At 44.3% G+C, this 20,430-nt stretch overlaps 1 protein-coding gene across 2 annotated transcripts in view; it reads left to right on the top strand.

The window, feature by feature from the left end:
• The window catches only part of LOC141117501 (cytosolic phospholipase A2 delta-like), an 84,425-nt gene extending 71,332 nt beyond the window's left edge, over positions 1 to 13,093 (top strand). Inside the window, exons 18-20 of one of the 2 annotated variants that reach the window (XM_073610398.1) lie at positions 5,820 to 5,986; positions 9,194 to 9,380; positions 10,134 to 13,093. In XM_073610398.1, the coding sequence (XP_073466499.1) occupies positions 5,820 to 5,986; positions 9,194 to 9,380; positions 10,134 to 10,447 (668 nt within the window). In that variant the 3' untranslated portion in view covers positions 10,448 to 13,093. The remainder of the gene's footprint in view (positions 1 to 5,819; positions 5,987 to 9,193; positions 9,381 to 10,133) is intronic. The other variant, XM_073610397.1, reaches the window with a different exon arrangement.
• Positions 13,094 to 20,430: the final 7,337 nt, after the last annotated feature.

Raw genomic sequence — 20,430 nt, 5'->3', positions numbered from 1 at the left:
TTGTCCCTAAAGTTGGGACTGACATGCGGGAATGAAATTGTGCGAGTTCAGCTAAACTCGCACAATTTTATTTGCGCTGTCAGTGCGAACCGGGGCTAAAAGTTCTCTATACTGTTAGGCAACAACATTGGTTAACATTTTAGACATTATGCTAAGATTTACGTTACAGTTATTCTTTTTTACAAGGATGTGAATAACACAATCAAAAAAACTATAGTTTCTATTTAAAGGTTAATAGTCATAACTTGTCACATTTTCTGAACGCTAAACAGTACTTCTAGCAGTGCAGGAAACCCCTGACGTCCGCTGCATGCTGGCTGTCATATATAAACAGGAGTAGATTAATGAATTATAATTACCCCTTTCCTCCAAAAGATGTTCTGTGATGATAAAATGCCACTCTAAAAAATCCGGAAGCACCAAAACCCATAAGTAAGATGAAAGACACAGTATTTTTTCAGCATCACAGCAGTTCATGATCTCCAATGTTACATGTTAGCATGTACAGTATATTTGATTCGCATTTTGTGCCTTTTTTTGCCAAGTCAGTTAAAGCGTATATAAAGACAAAACAGGTTTTAGTTTTGAATAGAGTTGAGAAGGGCTAACCCCTCTGCCAAGTTTTTATTATTGTCTTTCTCACAGACGCAGAGATTCACACTCACCAAAACAGACAGTAAAGTGAAAATAATACATTTTAGAATTCTCATAAAAAGCAAAAGGGGAAATCTTCTAATGGGAGTGTTTTGGTCACAGTGGTCTAGGATGGAAATTCCCCTCATTTTGTCCTCAGCAGGAAACAGGCAGCAAAAATAATCTGATGCCGCGTATACACGATCAGTTTTCTCTTCGGAAAAAGATATGACAGCTTTTCCAACGGGATTCCGCTCAAGTTTGCCTTGCATACACACGGTCACGCAAAAGTTCGCTGAAATTACATGCTCTCAATCTTTTGCTGGCTGGAATTCCGCTAGCAAAAGACCGATGGAGCATACACACGGTCGCATTTTCCGACGAAAAGGTCTCATTGGTCTTTTCCAGGCTGAAATTCCGACCGTGTGTACGCGGCATGAGAGTTTTATCCCCTCTTATGCCCTGTACACACGATAGGATTTTCCGACAACAAAATCCTATTTTTTTTTCCGACGGATGTTGGCTCAAACTTGTCTTGCATACACACGGCCATACAAATCTTGTCGGAAATTCCGAACGTCAAGAACGCAGTGACGTACAACACGTATGACGAGCCGAGAAAAATGAAGTTCAATAGCCAGTGCGGCTCTTTTGCTTGATTCCGAGCATGCGTGGAACTTTGTGCATCGGAATTGTGTACACTCGATCGGAATTTACGACAACGGATTTTGTTGTCGGAAAATTTGAGATCCAGATCTCAAATTTCGTGTGTCGGAAATTCCGATGGAAAATGTCCGATGGAGCCTACACGCGGTCAGAATTTCCGACAACAAGCTCCCATAGAACATTTTCCGTCAGAAAATCCTATTCTGTGATCGAGTGGGTTACAAGGTATGGTGGGTGCAATGCAAAGTACATTGATGGGTGCCAGACACCTCTTGAATGCCAAGAGATTTATTGTCTCTTAAACAGAACTGTGGGAGAGAGGGTTGGGGTTCAGGACACCTTTTAGTAGATGCAATGTTAATTGGCAGACTCCAAGACTTCTATAGGTAGACAACTATGCAGGGAAAGGTATCTAGCCAGACACCACATCTGCATGAGTAGGAACACTGTCTCCTATGGCAAAAGTCTTGTAACAGTTTCTAACAAAGTTTGAAATGAACTCTTTCACTTCTTCTACAATCTCCTATTGTAGAACTTCACTTCCACTGAGCCCTCAGTCTTTCACTAGACGTACTTATCCACTGCCACTGGATCCCCTGAGCTCTTCCAATTTAGCACTCAGTATCTTCCTCAAGCGTCACCCCCGCTTCACCAATGGGTCTCTGGCTTGGCACTCACAGATACTCCTCAAGCTTCAGCCTTGCTGACACATTAGGACCCTGGCTTGGCACTCCACAAGCGTCACCTCTGCTGCCAGGCTGGGTCCCTGACTTGGCACTTGCTGAAGTTTTCCCACTTCTTCACTGTCCCCGGCTGGCGAGAAGTCTGCTCTGGTACTGGCATCAGCTTACTCACAGTGGTCTCCGGAGGCAAGGTGGATGGTTCCTTGGTGGGGACAGCTTCCTCCAACCACAACTGGTTCCCCAGCCGGTGAAACCGTTACTTCTGGTTGGACTGCAAGTTGCAGTCCCAACCCTACGCTGCTCTTTTGCTTCTGGATAGGCCCTCAGACAGCCTAGCAGCCAGATGTCCCTGGGATAGGCCCAAGGCTTGTGGCCTAGCAGCCCGGGCACTACAACACACGTCCACCCCGACAGCCATCCAGGTGGCACAGAACCCTGATAACCTGACTCCACCCAAATAAATAGGCTCTCCCAGCAGGCCAAGGGACCCAAGAAAATCCCTGCCCATTGGCTGAGACACCCCATTCATTCATAATCTGTCCTTGCAATGCCCTTGTCTTATCTAATACCACTAGATACCTGGCCATCTAGTGACAGAAGAGAGAAGTGCAGCAATTTCAGAATTAGGGTGAAATCAATTGACCTCCTATCAATTGGCCAAGGCAACTATCACTTGGCAGATATATTTAGTAGCCACCCTGCATCAGGGTGCTACATCATTAATCCAGAAAAACAGCCACATAGGGAGCGAAACACTAGCTGTTTGGTCCAAGATCCTGCAAGCTTCTCCCAATATATTTGGAAACCAATCCTCCAAGATTCAATGCTCAAAGCAAACGAAAGATCATCGTAGCGCAAGATTGTAAAGCAATACTTGTTTTATTAAAATAAATAGATTCACTCGCATTTTGTACATCTTGTAAAAAGCCTTGTATAATCAATTATTGCTCATGACAGCTCTCCTGCTCACTGCGCTTCCGAGGATAAGAGCCACCAGAAGTTTCAGCACCAGCTCCTCTCGACATGTTGCTTCACAGGTCATGTGACTTTCTCAAGGGAAATTTCAGCCTGACTTTTGGGCGGAATTCGGAAGCCTGAAACAGACCAAAAGATGCACGGGACTCCTGTGCAATTTGCACCGGAGCCGCTGCAGAGATGTGTGTACTGGCTCCATAGAGAGCCTGTCACAATCTCCTGCTATGCGAATTGGATGTGGGGAAATCCGCATCCAATTCGCAGTGTGAACCCAGCCTAAAACATTTTGGTTAGAACAGGGAAGTTTTTGAGACTCTGTCGGGTTCTTTTTACTGTTGGGGGCCCTGTTGTGGAGATTTTGCCTCACTTCCTCTGAGAGCAAGAAATGATGAGAAATCTCAACAATGGAGAGACAGAAAAAAATTTTAGTGAAGGGAAAAGGGTTAAAACCTCTCACAATGCTTTATTGGTATCAGTGCCTTCCTATCCTATTTCTTAAATGGTAGGCACAGAAACAGGAAGTAAAGGAAAATCCCCACTATGGGGTCAGTATCCCGTTAAAAGATAAGATAACAAAATCAGCTTTTGCTACAATATTCACTATTACAGTGCATCCAGAAAGTATTCACAGCTCTTCACTTTTTCCACATTTTGTTATGTTACAGCTTTATTCCAAAATGGATTACATTCATTAGTTTCCTCAAAATTCTACAAACAATACCCCATAATGACAATGTGAAAGAAGTTTGTTTGAAATCTTTGCAAATGAACTAAAAAAAAAAATGAAAGAAATCACATGTACATAAGCACACCTGTCTATATAAGGTCCCACAGTTAACAGTGCATGTCAGAGCACAAACCAAGCCATGAAGTACAAGAAATTGTCTGTAGACCTCACAGACAGGATTGTATCGAGGCACAGATCTAGGGAAGGGTACAGAAAAAATTCTGCAGCATTGAAGGTCCCAATGAGCACAGTGGCCTCTATCATCTGTAAATGAAAGAAGTTTAGAACCACCCGGACTCTTCCTAGAGCTGGCTGCCCAGCCAAACTGAGCAATTGGGGTAGAAGGGAGTCACCCGATGGTCATTCTGAGAGATTAAAACCTTCCAGAAGAACAGCCATCTCTGCAGCACTCCACCAATCAGGCCTGTATGGTAGAGTGGCCAGACAGAAGCCACTCCTCAGTAAAATGACAGCCCACCTGGCTTTTGCCAAAAGAAACCCGAAGGACTCTCAGACCATGAGAAACAAAATTCGCTGGTCTGATGAAACAAAGATTGAACAGGTGCACTGTATTTGAGAAATTTCCATGTCTGTACTTTTTTTTCTGCCTCTAGATGCCCTCAGTTTGATCAGCATCTTTTAACCCACTTCCTCTGGGCCCAGGTCGCTCTGGACCTGCCCCAGTCTGTAAGTGGAGAGTGAAAGGAGAAGCAGCAAAGGGATTATCTCATCTGTCACTCTGCTTTCTTCTCTATCAACATGTTTATTATAGTAAAAAAGCAACAAATCTACCTACGCCAAAAAAGAAAGGTAAGAAAGGCGCTATAAAATTACATGACATAATATACTGAATAACACCCAATGATGAAAAGGTGCAAATGGTCGTAAAAGAGTCCAATGTGAAAATATCCACGACTGAATAAGTGCATCTATCCGTCTATAAATTATGAATTCGGATGATATCCACTCCACACCATGTGCCACATGTGTCACCGCTCCCCCAATAGGCTGCACATTCACCAGCAGTAATTGCACATTCTCATGCTCGGCAACAAGACATTGTATAAGTGTTATAAGTGATTCCCATGGATGAGTGGATGAGTGAATATAAAACACAAAAAAGACTCCAATAGTGCAATAACGTCTAATAACATTTATTAAAACACCATAAAAATGACCCACAGGAATTGCACTCACGTGTAGTCAAGTTATAAATCACATTTGGTAAGTATGCTGAGAAGCCTACATATAATGGCCGCAACGGGCCCAAGGCATGAACAGCGTGTCTCACCCGACCAATGCTGATTCCTAGCAAAACGTCACTAATGGTGCTGCATGTGAGGTCATTTCCGGTTGCCGCACAGCCACGTCCCAACGCATTTCGTCATTACGACTTTGTTCCGAATCCCACTTATCCTTGGGCTTGGAGGAAGCATTGGAATCACTTATAGCCCTCAGGGGTACAATGCCTTGTTGCCGAGCTTGAGAATGTGAGGCAATTACTGCTGGTGAGTGTACATCCTATGGGGGAGTGGTGACACGCATGGTGTGGAGTGGATATTATCTGAATTAATCTTTTATGAACTGATTGATGTGCTTATTCAGTCATGGATATTTTCACATTGGCCTCTTTACGACCATTTGCACCTTTTCATCACTGGGTGTTATTCAGTAAATTATATATAATTTTATAACGCAACTATTTACCTTTCTTTTTTTGGCATAGGTAGATTTGTTGCTTTTATACCATTATTACAAAGTGGCAACTTGAGTAGGTTTATTATTTGTGTATTTTTGGCGCAGTGGTAGGATCAATTGTTCAGTGAAGATCATGTATATTTATTGTAGTACATGAACTGATTGGCTCCAGGTACTGCTTTTTCTTGTGCCCTAGCCCTGTTATACAGGGACTGCACAAAGCTTATACCAGGTCAAATTCAGGTACTTACACCGCTTGTATTAAAAATACATTTAACAACATATTCTTGTTTACAGAACTGCATTATTTTGTGCAATTTACTGTATATTGGTCTAGAGTTCACTTTTTCCATGCTTTCCAAAACAAAAAATAAATAAATAATTGCCTTATTGATGATTCTTCTTATAACAAGTGAATGTTGACTGCTGTCTTTCAGATTCCAGCCTAGACAACTTCCCCAACAAGCTCACCCCAATGGCTGACAACCTGTGTCTTGTAGATGCTGGTTACTTTATCAATGCCAGCTTCCCTCCTTTACTGCAGCCGGAGAGGAAGGTCGATATCATTCTGTCTTTTGATTATACTCTAGATACCCCACTTCAGGTAAGCACTTTGAGGAATTCCAATCATTTTTCAATTATCCCAATCAAATGTAATGCCGCGTACACACGAGCGGACTTTTCGACCGGACTGGTCCGACGAACCGAGTCCGGTGGACAATTCGACCGTGTGTGGGCTTCATCGGACCTGCAACGGACTTTTTCGATTGAAAATCTCACGGAATTTAGATTTGGAACATGTTTCAAATCTTTACGTCGGAACTCCGCCGGACCCAGTTCCTATCGAAAAGTCCGCACGTCTGTATGCTTGTTCGACGGACGAAAACCGACGCTAGGGCAGCTATTGGCTACTGGCTATCAACTTCCTTATTTTACTCCGGTTGTACGTCTGTCAGGTCACCTAGAGGCTGGGTGACAGATGCACACCGTTGGGATCAGGAGTGCACCACAAGGTAGTGGACCCTACGGCTGACTGCTGCGGATGGAACCCTGGGAGGTCCAGGAAGCAGGTCTACTGGATCACTGACACAGATCCCACTGGGAGTTAGAGCATAGATTCCCCAGGGCGCGGAGTCTAAGAGCCAGCAGGTGTTTACCAGAGCCTCTAGTGGTAAGGATGGACTGCGCTGCAGTCTGGCTCCAGGTCGCGGCCCCCAGGGTCTCACAGCTCATGCTCACGGTAGACTACAGGAGAAGAGGAAGGAGGCAGCAGGCTGGAACAACAAGGAAAGTAAGGGACAAGCCAAGGCAGGGGCCACAAGCAGACAAGGACAACAGAGTACACGCCAAGGTTCAGGGTCACAGGCAAACAGAGATGGTCGGGAACACGCCAAAGGTCAGGGTCATGAGCAGACAGGAACAGTTAAGAACAGGCCAAAGTCGGTAACAGGAATCAGATGTAGGAAACACAGCAAGTACACACAGAGGCTAACACACAATGGTTGATCAGCACTGCTGGCTTGCAGTGCACAGGTTAATATAGGGTTCCCTGATAGGGCCTGGGGTGGGGCCATGCTTAGAGGAGAGGTTACAAAAGCAGTCAGGTGAGGGTCAGCTGGTCTCTAGAGATGAACACATGGAGACAGGTATGCTGATCGACAAACTCTATTGCATAACCATGACAACGTCATCACGTACTAATCCGTCAGACTTTGGTGTGATCATGTGTAGGCAAGTCCGTTCGTTGGGAAATTCCATTGGCAGTCCGTCGCATAGTCCGTCGGACCAGTCCGGTCGAAAAGTCTGCTCGCGTGTACGCGGCATAAGAGATTATAATTATTGACTGCATGATTTTCCACAAAGATATTTTAGCAGTTGGATAGGTTGGGACCAAAAAGCTACTAATATTACTTTTTAGTTTGAGTTGCGGTTATGGCAGCCTATACCTATGAGATTATGGGGTGGGGGGGGGGTTATGTCTCTCACTTAGGCAAGAAATACAGAAAAATAAATCCGTTAATAAAATTTAACATACAAATGTGAGAGGGGTGGGGGGAGAAGGCAGGGCAAAATTAAAGTTAGGTTAGGGCGCAGGTTCACTTTAGGTTAACATATTAGTCCACTTTAACTCAATAGTAAGACTAATTTTTTACAAGCAGTGTTTTTCCTGCATCTCCTTTTGCTGTAATACTATGGGGTTGATTTACTAAAGGCCAATAGACTGCAACATTGCAAAGTCCACAGTCTTTTTGCCTTTTGTAATTCAACCCCTATGTGTTAGAAACCTAAATATTTTTTTTTTAAATGTTTAATTGTTCAAGGGATAATTTCTCTTTTAAATTATTTTTTATGTCTATAATATTAAACTATTACCCAAATTGCCTATATATTAATTTGTCAGCTATCCAATGTAGCCATTATTTGGAATATATATATAGCCAAAATGTAGTGTGTACAATGGCTAGAACCCCCTGCTGTTTTTTCTTGCTGTCTTGTATGCCATTGGGAAGATTTTCCATCACTAAAAAAAAAATAAATGGGTGTATATCTGTGAAGGATAAAGTGAGGTGGGTGCAGGGCTGGACTGGGACAAAAATTTGGCCCTGGACTTCCTCATGACTGGCCCACTTTATTTTGAGTGTCCCCAACAGCGCCCCCCTTACATCAGAGTGTCCCCAACAGCGCCCCCCTTACATCAGAGTGTCCCCAACAGCGCCCCCCTTACATCAGAGTGTCCCCAACAGCGCCCCCCTTACATCAGAGTGTCCCCAACAGCGCCCCCCTTACATCAGAGTGTCCCCAACAGCGCCCCCCCTTACATCAGAGTGTCCCCAACAGCGCCCCCCTTACATCAGAGTGTCCCCAACAGCGCCCCCCTTACATCAGAGTGTCCCCAACAGCGCCCCCCTTACATCAGAGTGTCCCCAACAGCGTCCGCCTTACATCAGAGTGTCCCCAACAGCGCCCTCCTTACATCAGAGTGTCCCCAACAGCGCCCCCCTTACATCAGAGTGTCCCCAACAGCGCCCCCCTTACATCAGAGTGTCCCCAACAGCGTCCCCCTTACATCAGAGTGTCCCCAACAGCGCCCTCCTTACATCAGAGTGTCCCCAACAGCGCCCTCCTTACATCAGAGTGTCCCCAACAGCGCCCCCCTTACATCAGAGTGTCCCCAACAGCGCCCCTCTTACATCAGAGTGTCCCCAACAGCGCCCCTCTTACATCAGAGTGTCCCCAACAGCGTCCCCAGGACTGCACCTGACTGGCCCACTGAGCCATCAGCCCACCGGGAATCTCCCGGTAGTCCCTATGGCCAGTACAGGCCTGGGTGGGTGTAAAGTGAAGGAAAATGCCCTTTTAGACAGTTGTTACTGGTATGGATGATCCCATTGGAAGATTTCCCCTTGCTTCCTGTTTGGGTGACAACTATGAAAATTTGGGATTTCCCATTACCTTCTGTCTCAGTGACCATAGTGACCAGAACATATAGAAAGAGTTATCCTTCTCAGCAAGGACATAGCAGCAATCTGAAAAAAAAGACAAACAGAGGTTCTAATCTTTCCCTATTTTATTCTACCGTAACAAAAATGTTTGGACTATAGATACAGTGTAATTTATTTTTCACCATTATTACACTATAGATACAGTGTAATTTATTTTTCACCCTACTAATTCAAAAATATATATTTTTTTTAAATCAGCGGCTATTAAATTCTTTAAAAATGTTATTTATCATAGATGAAAATGAGAACCTCTTTAGTGATACTGAGGGGCAAAATAAATTATTGATCTCTATTCCTTCTGTTTACAGTCCGTGGAACAGACATGTACTTACTGTACAACGCAGGGTATCTGTTTCCCCAAAGTATCATTGAGTGAGGAGGACAGAAAGAAACACAAGGAGTGCTACATTTTTAAAGATGAAGACATTTCCAATGCTCCCATAGTGCTTCACTTCCCTCTTGTTAATGACACTTTCCGAACATATAAAGAACCAGGTGCGTCCTTTTCATTCTATGCTACAGCAGCCTTTGTGTATCTGGTGTTTTTAAAAATTAATATAAAAAAATAATCATAACAAGCAGCTGATTGTTCATATGCTTGATGCAGACATATTTTGGTTTGGGGTTTATTATTTATTATCCTATCTAGTTTGGTCAATTGATTTTCATTTTAGTTTGATGTGTGTTGTGTGTGTGTTTTTCTGTTTTTTTTTTTTTTTTTTTTTTTTATTACCTAAAATTGCTACCATTTTTGATCATCTAGTTTGCCAAAGGGCACGTAGCTTTTGTTGAAATCTGCTTTACTAGGTGTATAGACACTTTATTTTTTATGCCTGGTTATGTTGGCAATGCAACTCTGACTTGCCAACTCCGTTTCCTGCAATTCCTAAAAAAGCTATGAGCTACACAGGCAATTCTGAGACTGTAGTCTATCATCACACGTCTTATTTAAGCACAACCTGCGGACCTGGCGCATATATTTGGCCCTAGTTAAACACTTTACTGTGCTGACAGCGTGCTCCCAGCACAGTAACGAGTAGGTACTGGAAAGCTCTAGATGCATACTTGAGATCAGGAGTTTTCCAATCATGTGACTGCCAATCACAGTGGTCATATGTTCGGAATGCCCGCCTCCACCTCCCAGCATTTAGGTCCTCTTAAAGGGCCTGAGGCAGTGGTGGGAAGGCCTTAATAGGTATCCATTTTCTTTTACATTATATTTAATGTATTTCCTTCATATATTTGTAGGGCTTTTGAGGACTTCAGAAGAAATGTCAGCTGGGGATGTGGATGTTACAGGACCCTGGTCTCCATATTTTCTCACAAACTTTACTTACAGTGAACAAGACTTTGACCGACTGATGAAGCTGACACAATACAATCTCCTAAACCACAAGGATCTGATCATAAAAGCTCTCCATACTGCTGTGGAGAGGAGGAAAGCTAGAAACCTCCAAAGTGGATTGCGCCAAACCCAAACTAAGCAAAGACATAAACCTGGGCCATTAGAAGATCACCTGCAAATAAAGGACAACTCCAGACAAAAGCCATCATACAGTTAAAAGTATGCTATGTCAATGGCATCCATACAAATGAATGAAATATATATTTTTTTAACCTTTTTTTCTACTTTTGAGTGTAAGTGTTGGGTGGTAATACACAGCCGTGGCCAAAAGTTTTGAGAATGACACAAATATTAATTTTCACAAAGTCTGCTGCTTCAGTTTTTTTAGGTCTTTTTGTCAGATGTTACTATGATATACTGAAGTATAATTATAAGCATTTCAAAAGTGTCAAAAGCTTCTATTGACAATTACATTAAGTCTATGCAAACAGTCAGTATTTGCAATGTTGACCCTTCTTTTTCAAGACCTCTGTAATTTGCCCTGGCATGCTGTCAGTCAACTTCTGGTCCCCATCCTGACTGATGGCAGCCCATTCTTGCATAATCAATGCTTGGAGTTTGTCAGAATTTGTGGGGTTTTTTTGTTCACCTGCCTCTTGGGGATTGACCATAAGTTCTTAATGAGATTAAGGTCTGGGGAGTTTCCTGGCCATGGACCCAAAATTTTGATGTTTTGTTCCCTGTCTATGGCCAGTTTTGGTGGTCAGTGGAAGTAAAAAAATTTAACATAGCTCCTGTGGTCAGTAGGTAAAATAAATAGTGCCCTCATGGGTATTAGTGGAAGGAATAGTGTCACTTCATTGAAGTCAGTGGGAACAATTATGCCTCAATAGTGCTCCATTGTTGGTGTCAGTGGAAGGAATAATGCCCCATCATTGATGTCAGTGAAAGGAACAGTGCCCCAGGTGCTGGATAAAGGCAAGCAAAGGGTCAAAACCTTCCTGCGGGCTGCAGTTACCACTGTCATAGAGGACTGTTTTGGTGTGACTCCTTACCCCTGGACCATAAAGGAGCATCATGGATTACGGTGACTGCAGTTTATCCAGTGCATGCAATCGTTATGATTAGAAGATGGCTCCTAAACATTTTCAATTTAAAATTTAAAATGGCATAGGCTGGGATATTGTAAAAATACCCCTTTACCATATTCCATTTTTGCATTATTATCTTGTTTGATAGGAAGTAATTTGCTTTCAGGGTAAAATGCAAATATATTTGAAGTAACCTGTTGCTTAAAGGCTCTTTGATGTTCCCCTTCCGAGCAGCATACAATTTTCCTTCACTTCCCAGTCCCTCTGTCCATCTGCCTGAAGGAAAAAAAAAGGGTATTTTGGGAGTCATGTGATCAACCCCCTTTTTCATATGTAACAGCACTGATGCTTGGGGATCCGCCTAGCACTGTCAACTGGGGTTGGGAGAAAAGCCTTGGCCCTGTGGAAGCTCCAAGTAAAGCAATTTAGAGATTGCACAATATTTTTTCCTTCTAGCAACAGCTGGAGCAAAGAAGCAATGACTATGGCTGCTGGGTATTTTTGGAACCTGTTGGTTTGCCATAAATGGGGAAAGTTTGTGTTAATCTAGATTGTGAAGTTGAAGTGAATGTGGCTAGCAATGTACTGCAGATGGGTGGCCCGTACAGGCAAAGCGACGTACTGGTACGTTACTGCCTGTTGCCTGGTTTAGAATGCATGTGTGCGCACTCCCGCCCACACCTGTTGTGATTGTACACAGCGGGAGTCTGTCAGCAGGTCCCAGCCAATGATTCATGGCTGAGACCTGCTGATCGGCTCAGTACAGAGGGAACAATCTTTAGTAAAAAGCAGCACATAGTAACACTTGTGAGGCACACATTTAACCCCTTGATCGTCCTAGATGTTAACCCGTTCCCAGCTAGTGTCTTTAGTACAGCGACAGTGTATAGAATTATCACTGACATTTTTTCGTTTATATAATGAAAGATTAAAAACCCAGTGGTGATCAAAAGCCACCCAAAGAAAGCTCTATTTGTATGAAAAAAATATATATACATTTTGTTTGAATACAGCATTGCATGACCACGCAACTGCGAGTTAAAGTAGCGCAGTTCTAAATAGCAAAAATGGCCTGGTCATGAAGGGGGTAAATCCTTCTGGAACTGAGGTGGTTAAAGCAAACTGTAATATTTAGAACTGCCTTTCTGAATGTTTTTACCCCGGGGGAACCCTTCAAATACATTTCTGGTCTCAGGAAACCCCTGCTAAAAGGAATATATCAGGGCTTAGTGGAAAGTGTGCCCCCTTTACAGACTGCTAAAAAGGTCTGCCAATCGGCGTTGGACCTGGAATGATGCGGGCACAATCAAATGGGGGTAAATTGGCCCCAGCTCATGGGACTCCTCCCAATTTCTGGAGAAACCCTAGGGTTCCACAGAACCTCAGTTGAGAACTTCTGATCTAAAATGATAGCAGAAAATTCAATATCTATTAGCAGTTAGCACTTCTGCCTTGCAGTACTAAGGTCATTAGTCCAAATCACCACTACGATACTACCTGCATGGAGTTTGCAGGTTCTCCCTGTGCTTGCTTGGTTTTCCTCTGGGAACTCTGGTGTCCTCCCAAACTCCAAAGACTTGCTGGAAGGTTAATTGGCTTGTGTATGTATGCATGTGGGATAGAGACCATAGATTGTTACCTCCTTGAGAGCAGGAACTGATGTGAACGTACAATATATGTAAAGCGCTTAGTAAATTGTCAGTGCTTTATAAATACCTGTAATAAATAAATATGTAACATTCCTATTTGTAATGAAGAAATTGTGTATTTATTAATAAACTCTTGTGTATACTTTGTATATTTGCATATTTTGTTTAAACAATTATGAATTTTTGTGTCTGTAGAAGATTGCTGTGGTGGGAAAAATGTGATTCAGATAAAGATATTCTGTTTAGTTTTGAACAGAGCGGGGAAGAGTTAATACCTCTATTATGTTTTTGCTGGAATTTAGTTGTTGTGTGCAAAACCCACAGTTCCCCCATACCAAGCAGCAGATTGTCTCCAGATGATCTGATTTATCAGTGTAGTGTCTACAGAATATAGTTACATAGTTAGTCTGGTTGAAAAAAGTCCATCCAGTTCAACCATTATCACTCCGTCCCCTAGCAAAGCCCTTGAAATACCACCGTCCCCCCAACCCCTGCAGGATCTCTCTGGACGCACAGTATAACTCTCCCATACCAGTGTAGTGTCCCTAGAAAGATTAGTGCCTCATTCCCAACTCAGCATTCCCCATGTAAATACCACTATCCATCCATTCCCAGCAGCACTCCGCCATTATTCTTCCTTCCCTGAATTAGCTATGCAACATCTGAAACTCTTGCAGTACTGCTTATGTTGTAAGATATATTACTTCCAGACGTTCAATTCCTGATAAAGATAAAGAGAAGGAATAAGCAGCCCAAATGACAAGCAGACTAAAAACCATTTCTATTAAAACTGAAATCTGGTTGGTATGGATAAAATAGTCCATAGTACATAGACTATCCCACATTCCATAGTTCATAGTGCATCAAATAGTCCAGAGCTGGGAAAATTGTTGCCCCCAGGCCACATCCGGTCCATTGTTCAGTCTGTGATGCCTCCTGTCAGCATGCCTCTCTGAGCCTGTTAGCGTAATTACTAAGGAAGATGTTTGTGTGGAGAACTGCAAGGACTAGAAGGAGAGAGCCTAAGGAGCTGGTTGGTCATGATGCTCTCCCATCACTGCTACCTGGCCAAGTTCTTCTGCTGCAACCCCCAGGAGCCATGTACCTCTTCCTCACTCAAGATCTGCAGAAATCCCCTCTGTAGCGATCTCAGGCTCTCTCATTGCAGTGTTTGCAGCTCTGCGAGCCTCTCAATCACACATCAGTATTTGAAACAGTGGATCAATTAATTAACTGCCTTTCAGTTCCCTCACTGCTTTTTCCAGTCTGCCCTACAGCAACATTGTGACCAGCAGATCAGCAGTGGACATTTCATTACTGCTTCTAATAATTGTGTGTATGCACACTATTGCATGAGCAGTTGTACCTATTATTCTTAGTACCATATGTTTTCTATATGTTTATGTACTTACAGACCCTCTCAGTCCAGTGTTGTTCACCTAAGACTGCTGGTTTAATCAAAATATTCCCTAGATCATCCCATAGTCCAGGGGTCCCCAACCACCTCTCTGTAACTGGGCTCGTAAATGCGGCATGCCGGCGAGCGAGCGAGCCAGCGGGCAGGTGGGTGACCTACAGAGAGATGACATCATCTCTCACTGTCCGCCCTGCATCACCGCAGTTCTGCCCTTACTGCACAGCCGTGGGCAGAAGAGAGATTACATCATCTCTCACTGCCCGCTCTCACTCTGGGACCCAGAAAACGCACATGTGCTGAAAAGCTGGGGAGAGTGCTAAAAGCCTCTTTCTCTGCTGTCACTGTTGCATGCCACCAAATTGCCTTTACATTTAAAAAGTGGCAAGCTGCATCTGGTATTTTTTGGTGGCAGGCAAGAGTGGGAAGTTTCAGCTGGTGGCAGTACAGTGACGATCCGGATCTGGTGGCTGGTGACATGACAAGTGACAATCCACATCTGGTGGCAGGCGACATGGCAAGTGACAATCCGCATCTGGTGGCAAGTGACAAGCTGCATCTTGTGGCAGGTGACATGACAAGTGACAAGCTGCATCTGGTGCCAAGCGACGTGGCAAGTGATAAGCTGCATCTGAAGGCAGGTGACATGACAAGTGACAAGCTGCTTCTGGTGGCAGGTGGTGTGGCAAGTGACAAGCTGCGTCTGGTGTCAGGCGATGGTGGCAAGTGCATCTGGTGGCAGGCAACATGGCAAGTGACAAGCTGCATCTAGTGGCAGGTGACGGTGGCAAGTGACACACTCAGGGCTTCCACTAATTCTGCATTATGCTAAGTTGAACTATTTCATTTTATATTACAATGTATTAATAGAAATAATGTGTTTCAATCACCCTGACACCATATTAACCATGGTTTTGTGATAATTGAAATGCCAACACAACCATTGCCCCAACAAATTGCCGCAAAAAAAAAAAAAACATCCCCCCCCAGGGCTTGGCATAATTTTCTTCCACATAGCTGGTCCCCGGCGCCAAAAAGGTTGGGAACCGCTGCCATAGTTCATAGTCCCTCATTTATCACATAGTCTCTAGTTCCTAGTCCATCTCAGGAGCGAGCAAGAGAGGTTGGCTACGTTCCTACATACAGTGGGACCATGGAAAACAAACATTCTCTAAGAGGAAGTCAGATCACAGCAGCAAAAAAAAGGAATTTTGGGGGGGAGGAGCTGGCACATGGCACTGCACCCAGAGGGCTAGAGTGAGCTCCAGTATTCCCCAGGCTGCAAGATGCTAAGCCTTGCTGCCTGCAGAAAGGATCAAGTGGCATGGGAAGTAAAGTAACAGGTTGGGGCTCGGGCTCTGTCTCTGGCGGTGCGGCTTCATGAATAGCGACAGTGGCAAAGCTAGACATTATTTCACCTGAGGCAAAGACTTAGTTCAGTGCCCCAAGACAAGGGTTTCCGTTATCACCCCTCCTGTTTGTTCTTTAACTGGAACTTGCATCAATTCGGTTGAATGTGAATGTGAGAGGATTTAGGGTGGGGGGCCTGAATCACAAGGTTGTAGCATACACCGATGACATTCTGCTTTACGTTTCTGACCCCAGATTAACACTATCAAATATACTAAAAGAACTAAGACAATAGGGGAAATTCATTATTTTCCTCAAAATTCTACAAACAATACCCAATGATGACAACGTGAAAGAAGTTTGTTTGAAATCTTTTCAAATTTATTGATGTAGCACCCTGGTGTTTAGGCAGGGATGCTAAGCAAATTTAGTTTGCCAGGCAGTAGTTGCCCTGGTTAATTGTTAGTATATCCCCTGATTCCTCTCTAGTTCTGGACTTGCTGCACCTTCTCTCTTCTGTCGCTAGGTAGCGTTATGCTGGTGACATTAGATAGACAAGGGCTTAGCAAGGTGAGGTTATGAATGGATGGGGTGTCTCAGCCAATTGGTGGTTGTTTCTTTAGTCCCTTGGCCTGCTGGGAGAGCCTATTTATTTGGGTGAAGTCAGGTGATCGGGATTCTGTGCCACCTGGATGGCTGTCTGGGTGGATGTGTGTTATGCTGCCTTGGGCTACTAGGCCGGAAGCCTGAGGCCTATCCTGGGGACATCTGGCTGATAGGCTGTCTGAGGGCCTATCCAGAAGCAGGAGAAGCAGCACAGGGTTGGGACTGCAGGATTGGAGTCCAACTGAGAGTAATGGTTCAGCTGGATGGGGAACCAGTTGAGGTCGGGGGTAGAGGGGAAGCTGTCGCTAAGGGACCATCCCCCTTTGTTACCAGAGACCATGTGAGTAAGCTGCAGCCAGTACCAGAGCAGTCTTCTCACCACCCGGGGACGCTGAAGAAGTAGGAAAACTTCAGCAAGGGCCAAGCCAGGGACCCAGCGGGAAAACAGAGGTGAGGCTTGAGGAGCATAATTGAATGCCAGGCCAGGGAACTAGCGGGTGTCAGGTCACCTGAGTCCAGGTGACAAATGCACCCCATTGGGTTCAGAAGTGCATCGCAAGGTAGTGGACCATATGGCTGACTGCTGCGGATGGAGCTCTAGGTGATTCAGGAGAGCAGGTACTCTGGAGCACCAACACGGATCGCACTGGGAGCTAGAGCATGAGATTTCCCAGAGCGCGGAATCTAAGAGCCAGCAATGTTCACCAGAGGCCCCTAGTGGTAGGGATGGATTTGGCTGCAGTCTGGCTCCAGGTCGTGACCCCCAGGGCCTCCCAGCTCACGCTCACGGTAGACTACAGGAAGGTAGAGAGGAAGCAGCAGACTGCGACAACAAAGGATAGTCAGGAGATAGCCAAAGGTCGGGGCAGCAAGTAGGTAAGGATAGTTAAGGAACACGCCAAGGTCGGGATATGAAGTAGACAAGCACAGTCAAGAACAAGCCAAGAATCAGATGTAGAACACACAGCAAGGAGCACACGGAAGACAAACACACAAAATTCATCAGCAGGGCTGACTTGCAGTGCACAGGTTAATATAGTGTTCCTTGATGGGGCCTGGGGTGGAGCCATGCTTTGAGGAGAGATTACTTAAGCAGCCAGGTGAAGGGCGACTGGTCTCTCAAGCTGAACACATGGAGAAGTAAGCTGACAGACAAACATTACTGCGGATCCATAACAGCGGGTCAGCAGGGGTGACGCTTGAGGAGTATCTGTGAGTGCCAAGCCAGGGACACAGCAGAGAAGTGGGGGTGAAGCTTGAGGAAGATACTGAGTAATGCAAGTGGAAGAGCTCAGGGGATCCAGTGGCAATTGGGTCTGAGAGTTTAATGAGAGACTGGTAGCTCAGTGAATGAAGACCTACAGTGAGAGACTGTAGCGTGTGAGGAGAACTATTTTGTGTTACCAATAGTTAAGTACAATTACCATTAGTGACTGTTACAAGATTTGTTGCCATAGGAGACAGCAGTCCTACCTATACAGATGTGCTATCCGGCTGGAGGCCTTCCACTGTATAGCTGTCTACCTATAGAAGTCTCGGAGTCTGCCAATTATCATTGCATCTACTTAAGGGTGTCCTGGCCCTAACTCGGGCGGCACAGTGGTGTAGTGGGTAGCACTCTCGCCTAGCAGTAAGAAGGGTCGCTGGTTTGAATCCCGACCACGACACTACCTGCCTGGAGTTTGCATGTTCTCCCTGTGTCTCCGTGGGTTTCCTCCGGGTACTCCGGTTTCCTCCCACACTCCAAAGACATGCTGGTAGGTTAATTGGATCCTGTCTAAATTGGCCCCTAGTATGTATGAATGTGAGTTAGGGACCTTAGATTGTAAGCTCCTTGAGGGTGTAGGGACTGATGTGAATGTATTATGTATATGTAAGGCGCTGCGTAAATTGACGGCGCTATATAAGTACCTCAAATAAATAAATAAATAAAAAACCCTCTCTCCCACAGTTCTTGTTCAAGAGACAATAAATCTCTTTGCATTCAAAAAGTGTCTGGCGCCCATCACTTTAGCTTGTATTACACCCACCATGCCTTGTAATGCACTCACATCCCCACAGCATGATGCTGCCATCATCATGCATCACTGTAGGAATTATATTGGCCAGGTTAACTCCAGACATGACGCTTGCCATTCAAGCCAAAGAGTTCAATCTTTGTTTCATCAGACCAGGAAATTTTGTTTCTCATGATCTGAAAGTCCTTCAGGTGCCTTTTGGGGAAACTCCAGATGGCCTTGTCATGTGCCTTTTACTGAGGAGTGGCTTCTGTCTCAGCACTCTACCATACAGGCTTGTTTGGTGGAGTGTTGATGAGATGGTTGTTTTTCTGGAAGGTTCTCCTCTCTCCACAGAGAAACGCTGAGGCTCTGTCATAATGACCATCGGGTTCTTGGTCACCTCCCTGACTAAGGCCCTTCTCCCCCGATTGCTCAGTTTGGCTGGGCGGCCTGCTCTAGGAAGAGTCCTGGTGGTTCCAAACTTCCCTCATTTACAGATGATGGAGGCCACTGTGCTCATTGGGACCTTCAATGCGGCAGAAATTTTTTTGTACCCTTCCCCAGATCTGTGACTTGATTCAATCCTGTCTCAGGTGTCTACAGACAATTCCTTGGACTTCATGGCTTGGTTTGTGCTCTGACATGTACTGTTAACTGTCAGACCTTATATAGACAGGTGTGTGCCTTTCCAAATCATGTCCAATTAACTGAATTTACCACAGGAGGACTCCAATCAAGTTGTAGAAACAGGAAAATAATTCATTTAACACGGATGTTGGCTCAAACTTGTCTTGCATACACACGGTCACACAAAGTTGTCGGAAAATCCGATCTTTCTGAACGCGGTGACGTAAAACAAGTACGTTGGGACTATAAACGGGGCAGTGGCCAATAGCTTTCATCTCTTTATTTATTCTGAGCATGCGTGGCACTTTGTCCGTCGGATTTGTGTACACACGATCGGAATTTCCGACAACGGATTTTGTTGTCGGAAAATTTTATAGCCTGTTCTCAAACTTTGTGTGTCGGAAAATCCAATGGAAAATGTGTGATGGAGCCCACACACGGTTGGAATTTCCGACAACAAGGTCCTATCACACATTTTCCGTCGGAAAATCCGACCGTGTGTACGGGGCATTAGAATAATCTAGAGATACAAATCCGATAACTTTTAACGCACATGTAGGCAGTACTTAGGGGTAAATAATTCACTATTGACCCCATTCATGGACACTAGATATTTTATTCCTGGCAAAGAGAACAGGGTTTATAGGTTTTATTTTTTTGCACTGGACCAAGGCCGGGTTCACACCAATGCAGTTTGCTTTTGATCCTTTTCTGCAGTGCTTTTTGCGGTGTGTTCTTGCTCATGTGATTTGTGTTTTTAATTTTAATGCCTTTTTTTTTTTTTTTTTTTGGCCAATTTGTTCTTGGGCAGATAAAAAAATGTAAATAAATGTATTTTATTGGGATTTTATGTGATAGACCAACACCAAGTGACACATAATTGTGAAGTGGAAGGAAAATGATAAATGGTTTTCAAAAAATTAAAAAAAAAATATGTGAAAAGTGTGGTGTTCATTTGTATTCAGCCCCCCTGAGTCAATACTTTGTAGAACCACCTTTCGCTGCAATTACAGCCGCAAGTCTTTTTGGGGATGTCTCTACCAGCTTTGCACATCTAGAGAGTCACATTTCTGCCCATTCTTCATTGCAAACTATCTCAAGCTCTGTCAGATTGGATGGAGAGCGTCTGTGAACAGCAATTTTCAAGTCTTGTCACAGATTCTCAATTGGATTTAGGTCTGGACTTTGACTGGGCCATTCTAACACATGAATATGCTTTGATCTAAACCATTCCATTGTAGCTCTGGCTGTATGCTTAGAGTCGTTGTCCTGCTGGAAGGTGAACCTCCGCCCCAGTCTCAAGTCTTTTGCAGACTCTAATGTCGTGTACACATGACCGGACTTTTCGTCAGCAAAGGTCTGACAGAACAAATCCGCTGGACAATTCGATCGTGTGTGGGCTTCATCGGATCTTTGCTGTTGAAAAATCAGACGGACTTTAGAAATAGAACATGTTTCAAACC

The sequence above is a fragment of the Aquarana catesbeiana genome, linkage group LG13 (genome assembly GCF_042186555.1).
Source record: "Aquarana catesbeiana isolate 2022-GZ linkage group LG13, ASM4218655v1, whole genome shotgun sequence".
In the NCBI taxonomy this organism is placed as follows: Eukaryota; Metazoa; Chordata; class Amphibia; order Anura; family Ranidae; genus Aquarana; species Aquarana catesbeiana.
Note: the sequence above shows the minus strand (reverse complement) of the source record. Positions and strands in the feature narration are given on the sequence as shown.